The 9,872-nt window shown below is 39.1% G+C and overlaps 2 protein-coding genes across 2 annotated transcripts; one reads left to right on the plus strand and one right to left on the minus strand.

Annotated features, from left to right (window-relative positions):
• Positions 1-2,899: 2,899 nt before the first annotated feature.
• LOC103433991 (protein DMP4-like) lies at positions 2,900-3,511 on the minus strand. The gene has a single exon (XM_008372304.3). The coding sequence runs from the start codon at positions 3,509-3,511 to the stop codon at positions 2,900-2,902; it is 612 nt and encodes a 203-aa protein (XP_008370526.3).
• A 2,316-nt stretch (positions 3,512-5,827) lies between these two features.
• Positions 5,828-9,330, plus strand: LOC103433990 (protein transport protein SEC23 G-like). The gene is made up of 2 exons (XM_070820862.1): positions 5,828-6,662; positions 7,417-9,330. Exons 1-2 carry the CDS (start codon positions 5,973-5,975, stop codon positions 9,073-9,075), a joined length of 2,349 nt encoding a protein of 782 aa, XP_070676963.1. The 5' UTR covers positions 5,828-5,972; the 3' UTR covers positions 9,076-9,330.
• Positions 9,331-9,872: the final 542 nt, after the last annotated feature.

The raw sequence follows: 9,872 nt of genomic DNA on the forward strand, positions 1-9,872 counted from the left end.
CAACTTCGTGTTTGTTTCTGGGGATTTGGGGGAATTTCGGCGGTGGTGATTGTGATTAGCGGTCCGAAGGAGTCCTCGCGCTCGGCGGATTCCGGCGGCTCCACTCCCTTTCCACCGTTCAGTAAGCCCTCCTCCGCCTCTTCCAGCTCTGCTCCTTCTTCTTCCTCGTCGGGAGCATCCTCCTCGCGAAAATATCGAAAATATTGATAATATCGCGATATTTGGACGATAATTAAGTGGATATATGTAAAAATATCGTTATCTTATCGATATTTAAATCCTTGTTGGACCCATACAAAATTTCTTTTGTAGCCGATAGTTTGACCTAATCTTGCCCTAAGTCTAGGCTATTTAGCCTATTTTTATTTGGGCTCTTGCCCCTGTTTTTCAACCCAAAAAAAATAAAAAACTGATTAAATAAAAAACTGATTAATTGTTTAGAAAAGGATACTAACCGACTTACGTGGACCACTTAGAGAGAACCACGTGTCATAGACCCCCCAATAGGGCCAATTCTCTTGTTTTTCTTTTTACGCGTAAGCAAACACCCTCCTTTTTAATATTAACCTTTAGGCATGAGCTCACGTGCTTGTAGAATACATTTTTTAAATCACGTCATGTTACGCATGATTTATACGTTTTAAATGTATTTATATATGTGAATTGACAAAAGGAAAGTCAAATATTTGAAGTAAATGAATAATCTTAGATCATGCTAGAAAAAAACGTCTCACAAACTAATCAAAGCAGCTGAATTCACATAATAAAATCGGTCTTTCAATTTTTATCTACATTCTATTGAATTTAAATTAAGAATAGAGAAAATAATATTTAGTAAACAACTGATTGAATCACATTATTGCTAACTCATTGTGAGGCTAAGCCCACCTCCCTCCCCTTTATTATAGATAATATCGTTTGTTAAAAAAAAATAGTTATTTGACAACTAATTTATTACATTATTATGCGCATGCCAAAAATATTTTTTATAACTGACATTACACACCTTTTAAGATGTTTTGAATATGTTTAAAAATAGAGAAAATAATATTTAATGAACAACTGACTAAATCACATTATTGCTAGCCTATTGTGAGGTTAAAAAAAATTGTACAAAAAGAATTAATTATTAAAAAAACACTGTTAAAATGTTGAAAAATACCCTTACATTATTTGATGCATTATTTTGGGTTGCTTTTGAATTTTTTTGTTTTGGGGACATTTTTGTCCAAATTTTTTTTGTGAAGCTTGTGACCCCAAAGGGGTTGTTAGCTTTATATATTAAGATTAGGAGGAGAGGAAGGGTGCATTGGTGCAAGTTGGCTGGGTCAACTCGAATACACCATACCCTATTCAATTTTAAACAGAGTCTAGAAGGTTGAAATGAAGAAAAAATCTGCCCAAAACCAACCGAATCATTATTTTGGGTTGGGTTAGGTTGCCTTGCTGCCCATATCAGCCCAAACCCAATATGATTTTGAGCCCAAATTTGCTCATGCTCATACCCATCTCACTTCATATTATATAAATTATTATATGTATAACTTTTGGAATGACTATACTTGAAGTTCGTTGTCAATTTTCATTGAATAATGAATGATAGTATTACATTTACATTTCTTTTGGTTGAGGTTTTGGTATATGCAAAGTTGTTTGCTTTAACTTTTGCGCGGATGGTGATGTGTAAATATACTTTTAATTAATAATGATGTTTGATTCAAAATTTGAAAAATCATGTAAAATAAAGTGTTATAAGATTAAACTTGATAAAGTTGGGCAAATTTGAACCAAACTCAAATAATCTCTAACCCACCTCAAATAATCCTGAACCTAATTAAAATCCAAACACGACTAAACTCACATGAATCTGAACCCAATACAAACCCAACTTTTGAAAATTAGATTAGGATTAAGTTGACCATCTAGCCGACCTAACCCGTTTGAGTTGCACCCTAAACATGAGACATGCCCAACGAACAGCCATAAATCTGGGCTTTCCAATTGCAATTTGATATCTGATTTCTTAGAAAATGACAAGTGAAGTGAAGTTGCAGGCAGCAGCTTGTGTACCCTTTTGTGAATTTTTACACATTTTATCTGAAGGGTATTAAGAACTTGCCTGAAGTGCTTCTTGGAAAGCATGTGAAGCCTACTCCTGCTGCTAGCACTTGTGAGCCTCATGCCACAATTGCTGGTTTCACTGGTTGAAAGATGATGTTGGTTTCTGGTTTTTACTAGATTTGGTGTTGGCAGTGGAGAGTAATAAATTTGTTTTTTTGGAGGAAATGAAAGCTATTTTCTTTCAGTTTTTCTTTTCCATTTTCTGAAGGCTATTTTCATTCCTAAATGTTTAATAAAAATCCCAAGTAATAGAATTTATGCTTAATTTGTAGTATCTTAAACCATCAGTAGGTTTTGGATCTGATGACTAATTTGGCGGTAAGACATTAAGCAAAAATTTTAACTTGTAAAGAAGATTGTGTAAAGCTTTATGAGATGATTGCTTGTATTTTTGGTCCTATGATCTATTGATATTTCATTTTAAATTTGACTCCCAAAGACAATATAAGTTTGTTACTAATTTATTAAAATTAAACTTAAACATCGGTTTATATAAATTTTTCATTGTGTAGTTCGCCTAAACCTCTCGCTTTTTGATGCAAATGTATCATCTTATTAAAAAAAATAAAAAATTTAAGAGCTTGTCGGGTTTGACGACTCGATTTGAGCAATTGTCGCGCTCCCCTTTCATTTTATGTTCAGGTGACATTAATCTGACATATTTTGAGATGCTATTAAAGAAAACAAATCAACAACTAATCTGCATCAGTCAATTCTAATTTATTTTGTATTTCACATGTACATGTATGTAAGTTTTATAAAGGACTGTTACATAACACTATAATGCCCGAGGCATCATGTCTGCGTATCCGATCCCTCTACGAGTAGTCGGAAAGATTGTGAACAAGAAGCTCGACAAAATCCCAGCTCCGAGAGGCAAATTCATTGTTAGTTCACCTATTCCCGCTTCAGAAAAGAAGCAACTTTGCACATTGAAGTTGCAAAGAGCAAAGACCAAGAACACAAATAGTGACATAAAGGCGTGAACAAAATCTATAAACTTTATTTTATAATTCTTCAAGTCCCTATCCATGTCCTCGGCGTTACTGCAGTTGAAAATGTACATGCCTTTGAACGTGGCGATTCCATAGTAGAGTTTTCGGTCGTTGTCCATGAAGCTATCAGTAAACGAAGATAAGAAACAAAGGAGAGCACAAAATGTAATGACACATGTTGTCAGGTACTTATTGAAAAGTTGGCAAGAACCATTGTTGGAGAAAGTAGGGATGAGGGTGTGAAATGCGAGGACTGTGCTGGTAGGTAGAAGGTTAGTGAGGTTGGCCGCACTGGCTAGGGTTTGGTGGACGGCGTACTGGTTCAAGCTGTGCTTTAATATGGTGGGAGGGGAAGGTGGTGGGCGTGGTTGCTCGGAAGATAGTACCTCAGCCATGTAGAGAAAGAAGAAGGGAGTTTGGTTATATTAATTCGCTTTCTGTTGGAGGTGATAAAAGGCAATGCTTTATAGAAAATGAAGACATTGGAGTTTAGGTTGTTTACCTCAGAATGGTGATGTATGTAAATCATGTGGATTGTGTTTTGAGAGAGGGATAGCGTAAGGGACACCAACAATGGACTAATTTCTAGGCCATAAGAAACTGACATATGATGTATGCAACCATTTTTTAGCTAGTTACCTAATATGACCATAAATTAACTCACTTGCTAGCTGTTTGAAGGAATGCAATCCTACATCAGAAGCTTGGCAGAACTACAACTTATATTGAACTGTTTCACTTTTAAATAGCCAACAACTACCGGGCTATGCAGGTGGTTAAGTTAAAATAATATCAGTGTGATTAGTAGTGGCTGCTGGTCCGACTCTGAAATCTTGACGCTAGCTAGAACTTACCTATCTTCCAAGAGTTTCGCACCATCAACATTCATCATTGATGATTTTATAGGTCATTTATGTCTAGCTTGAGGTAACAAAAGTGATTTCCGTTCCGATTCTATACAGTTTAATAAAACAACTTTAAAGAGAAATCAGATTTGGCCTCCTCCCCAACCAAACTCTTCCTCAAGTCCATTACTCCAATCTCAGTTACGGATTAGTACCATCACTTTGAACATTTGGGAGATGCTTCTCTCCTTCGTTTGCTAATCACCAACAGGGTTTAATACAAAGAAAATTGTGATAAGTAGTCTCATGTTTGGATGAGCTACAGTAGAACCTTGAATTGCAAAGTTTGCTGACATTCAGAACATGCTTCGGTCTGCAATGCTGCAATGTGCAATCTGTTGAAATGTCCCACACCGACCGTATCAATAACAAAAGAAGAGTTTTAAATACCCTAATCTCATTCCAACTAAAACCAAGGCATTTTGTGATAAAACCTCACACCTTACGGATTGTGCAGATGGTAATTACCAAGTTGGGAACAATATCGGTGTTATTGGAAGTGGGCCGTATGGTCCGTTTCTCTGATAATTCTACACAATCAATCATCGATAAAACCACATAAAAAAATGGATTAACAATGTCGCAATGCAGCCGCACCCCGTTCATCTTTTTTCTAAAAACCGATTCATTGATTTTTGTATTTTTTCTTATGTTTGCCCCCGTCTCTGGTACCAACTTTGCAACAAACAGAATGGTTACAATCCATTAGGAAACTAAAAGCGTATGAGAAGATCCAAGAACCTAACCAGCTAACAAATGTTATTAGGCTACCGGCTGACCACTTCATGTTTATGAGAAATATCTGAAAAAATTAGGCTAAATTAGTTAGAAATGCGGTATATCAAAATGTATGTGACTGAACTGAATTTCGAACAATTCTATCAATTGTTGAGGTCATGCTTGTTAAGTATAACCTACATCTGACATTATAACCCAAGCAATGCCTCCCATGCTCAACGAGAACGAGCCAGTAAATACCTGATCGTAGGTTTCACATAGGCTGAGAGATAGTCGCTATTGCCTATTGGCATATATCAGAAAGAAAAGCAAGTTTTGAGATTCAAGTTATGTCGGATTTACCAAAACGCGGACAAATGCCACAATGGGAGTATAATCTGCTTCCACTGTTGAAGGTTCTATACATAGTAGACTTCATTCTTTCAAGACAGTTTACAAAAGACAATAAGAAACTGAAAGTGGATTAGATTTTGTTCAAGAGGAAACCTGCGACGAGAATGACAACCCGACGACGAGACAACCTAAGCATGTTCCTGAAGGTACCCGTAAGAGATACGGAGTACAAGACATCAGCATCGGATTTTCATCCTTTCCGGAATAAGGAAGCACTTTAATACTTTTTCAGGATTCACTTCCATTTTCATAAATGATTAGTTAAAAAAAAAATTAATCAAATGCATTTTCAATCATTTTAAAAGCATTTTCAAACAAACTTTTAAAAATTAAAAATGATGCATGAAAATCACTTCCCAAGTGATACGCTGTTATTTTCAAAATCACTATTAAGTTTATAAACCCTCAAAATGCAGTTATCCTTTTATTCCACTCCCCACTCTCTACTCCATGTAATATGTCTGTATGTAGTCCTTTTATCGTCACGTGACAAGCACGTGATACTTTGGAACTGGATCCTCTTCGAGGTAAATTTTCAGGATCCTGCCGGGCGACAAACACAACCGTTGAATTTTAATTCAACAGTTATAATTATTATAACTTTAAAAAAGTTCTGTTTGTAGCTGTTGGATTGAAATTCAACGAGCGCGTTTATCGCTCAACAGGATCCGAGAGTTTGCCTCGGAGAGGATCCAGTTCCTGATACTTTGAACTAAACACTCTCTCTGTCTCTGCGCCTCGTCTCTTCACACCCACGGCTAATCCAAGCCGATGAAACAGAAAGACTAAAACTTTACCGAACACTGATCGAATCTCCGCCATGGATTTCGTGGAACTGGAGGCGATCGAGGGCCTCCGATGGTCCTGGAATTCATGGCCGCCGTCAAAATCCGAGAGCGCCGCCCTCGTCATCCCTCTCAGCATCATGTGCACGCCGCTGATGCAGCAGGCCGAGCTCCCGATACTCCCCTACGACCCCGTCACATGCCTCCGATGTGGCGCCATTTTGAACCCCTACTCCCGCGTTGAATACCTTTCTCGCATCTGGTTCTGCTCCTTCTGCCACCACAGGAACTCCTTCCCTCACTCTTACTCCAACATCGGCGACACCAACCTCCCAGCCGAGCTTTTTCCGACTTACAGCGCCGTCGAGTACGCCAAAACCGCCCACGGAATTCCCAATTCCGGCTCGAATTCCCTGAATTGGGCAAATGGGTTGTCGTCATCGTCGTCCTTGTCGTCTATGGTTTCGTCGTCGGCGGCCTCGGTGTCGGATGGGGATTCGAGAGGGGTGAGGCCGGCGTTCGTGTTCGTTGTAGACGCTTGCACGCCCGGGGACGAGCTTGGAGTTCTGAAAAATGAGCTCTTGCTTGTTGTGGAGAAGCTTCCGGAGACTGCTTTGGTGGGTCTGGTCACGTTTGATTCGATGGTTCGGGTTCATGATCTCGGGTTTTCGGAGTGCTCGAGGGCCGTGGTGTTTCACGGCGAAAGGGAGCTGTCATCGCTTCAGGTAGCTGGTTTTCTTCTTTGCTTGCCATAATTGTTGGTGTGTTGAAGTGAAAGATGTTGCCTTTTTCGTGTTTTCTACTTATTAGCAGCTCTATTTTGGATATCAATGAGTTTCTTTAGGTAGTTTAGGAGAAGTTTAACCATTTGAAGTTTAAATTTTTGCCTGTCGAAGTATGTGTTGCATTTTTCGTGTTTATAAATTGGCTTTCTTGGTTATGAAGTAGAATTGTGTTACATTTTTTGTAAATTTACATTCTTTGAGTTTAAATTTGCCGTATTTTGGTGTGTTGAAGTAGGAATGTGTAACATTTTTGTGCTTTTACTTATTAGCAAATTCTTGGTTATGAACGAGTTGCTTTAGGAAGTTTAGAAGACAATCAATTTGGAGTTTATATTTTGAAGCAGTCCATTTGAATTTGATAGTCTGAACTCTGAAGTAGTAGTTTTATGACTTCATCTATTTTGATATTTGTAGAAATCTCAGTGCTTTTCGGGTCTTCTAGACACTAGAAATGCTCTCCCCCTTTAAGTATTAGTCTTTAGTTTGCTCAAGAGGTTGAAAGCAAGCAAGTATATTAACTCAGGTCCAGATTTTTCGTTGCCGATTGATCCGTTTAACTTCTGCGCTTCTCATTCCTTAGAGAATGTTCCGTGCCTTGATTTGAATTTCTGAGTTTTCTCATTGAATGCATTTAAATTTTAACTCATCTTGTACTGGAATTTAATGCTTTACATTTTATTTTTTTAACTTATAGACCCAACGATTTCTAGGCATTAAGCGAACAAAGCATCAGCAACTCGGAAAGATGTCAGTTAATCAAAGGCAGGGCTTTTTGCTACCTGTTTCTGAATGTGAGTTCAACATCACAACTGCAATTGAAGAGATCCAATGTTCACTTCAAGTCAAGTCCAGTCATCGCCCGCAAAGGTGTACAGGAGCAGCAATATTAGCTGCACTTGGACTTCTGGAAGGATGTTCAGGGAGCACGGGTTCCAGGATCATGGTCTTCACATCTGGACCTGCAACTTTAGGCCCAGGAATAATCGTCGATTCAGATCTTAGCAAGTCCATCAGAACTCACCAAGACCTCATCAATGGTCATGCCCCTTACTATAGTAGATCTTCCAGCTTTTATAGGCAAGTGTCGCAGAGGTTAACTGATGCATCTATTGTTCTCGATATGTTTGCTTGTTCTCTTGATCAAACTGGAATTGCAGAGCTGAAGGTCCCTGTTGAGAAGTCAGGTGGTTTCATGTTGCTAGGTGAGTCATTTGCTTCAAATCAATTCAGAAAATGTCTGAGCCACATTTTTACTCGTGATGAAGGGGGATATTTGAAGATGTATTTTGATGCAACTATAGAGATAGTGACCACTAAAGATATTAAAATCTGTGGAGCCCTAGGTCCTTGTGTATCTCTTCGTGAAGTCAACGATTTAGTGAGTAGCAGTGAGATTGGGGAGGGTGGTACCTATATGTGGAAGTTAGGTACAATCACCAATAAAACATGCATTGCTTTTTTATTCCAAGTGAGTGATGAGCAGAAAGTTCAACCTGGGTCTGCATTTTTGATACAATTCATAACACGATACCGTCATGGGAACATGAGAATCCGGAAAAGGGTAACAACTGCAGCAAGAAGATGGGTTGGAGGCCGTTCACCAGAAATTGCTGCTGGGTTTGATCAAGAGGCAGCAGCTTCAGTGATAGCCAGGCTTGCTATTCACCGAGCTGAGAATTGTTTCGCTCGAGATGTTATCAGATGGCTGGATGACACATTGATCCGCTTTGCTTCCAAGTTTGGAGACTATGCAGAGGAAGATCCAACTTCCTTCCACTTGTCATCCAACTTCTCCCTCTTTCCTCAGTTCATGTATTACTTGAGGAGGTCGCAGTTTATTGATGTCTTCAACAGTAGTCCTGATGAGACTGCTTTCTTCCGGCTGATGCTGAATCGCGAGGGGGTGGTGGGTTCTCTTATCATGATCCAACCCACGCTTTTCCAATACTCCTTTGATGGTCCACCCGTTCCAGTCCTCCTAGATGTCCGCTCCATCTCTCCAGATGTTATCTTGCTCTTTGACTCATATTTTCACGTGGTTATTCATTACGGGTCCAAAGTTTCTCAGTGGAGGAAGCTTGGGTATGACAAGGACCGAAACCATGAGAATTTGAGGAAGCTGTTGGAAGCCCCGGAAATTGATGCAGAGCAGTTGATGGCTGACCGAGTTCCTGCACCAAAGTTTATTAAATGTGATCAGCATGGTAGCCAGGCAAGGTTTCTTCTTGCAAAGTTGAATCCATCTGTTACTCAGAATTCAACATACACTGACAGCTCGGATATTATTTTCACTGATGATCTGAGCTTGCAAGTATTTTTAGATCACTTGAAGGTCCTTGCAGTGCAAGGCTGATGTAGAGGGGCACTGTAAATAGATTTTCGATTTTCTGATGTGGTAGGTCTCGGGTTCGAGACTTGGGAGCAGCCTCTCCATAAATGGGGGTAAGGCTAGCCGACATTCACCTCTCCCAGACCCTGCGTAAAGCGGGAGCCTTGTGCACTGGGTACGACCTTTTATACAAAAGGAAGTTTTGTGTATAGTTTTGAAGAGAAAAAGGCGTACTTTTGATAAGAGTATATCAATACATGATCGACATTATCGACAAAATGGCACATTCAAATGACTAGAAATTCTACTGATATTTAAACGAAATGGGCAATTGATGCTTGTATTTCTTCTACGGTTCTCTCCTTGGTCTCCGGCACCAGCTTTGGGTAGAAGAAAAACGTTCCTGAAATCGTTTGAACAATTATAAGAATACCGAAAGGGCAGGGAAGAGAGGAAGGATGCCGAGCTCCAATCCATCATAAAACTGGAGGTGTATGTTGTTACCTAAGGACAAGACCGGTACACCAAACTTAACAGGCTTCTGGCCGAACCTTTAGTGTTTACTGGGAATATCTGAAAAGAAACTCATCGAATCTTCGTTATAAAAATCGATTTTTTGTCAAGTTTCGGATAATAAATCGATAGAGATATACCTCTGACATAATAACCCATGATAGTCCTGACATTGCGATCAAGTATGTTGAACCATAACCCTGAATGCAGCACCAATCAGTTCAAAAACTACGCAAATAACTTCTTACAAGCATAACCATCTTATACATTAGTCTGCTAAATTTCTAACTCAAAAGACATGGACAAGT

This window comes from Malus domestica, chromosome 04, assembly GCF_042453785.1.
Source record: "Malus domestica chromosome 04, GDT2T_hap1".
Lineage (NCBI taxonomy): Eukaryota > Viridiplantae > Streptophyta > Magnoliopsida > Rosales > Rosaceae > Malus > Malus domestica.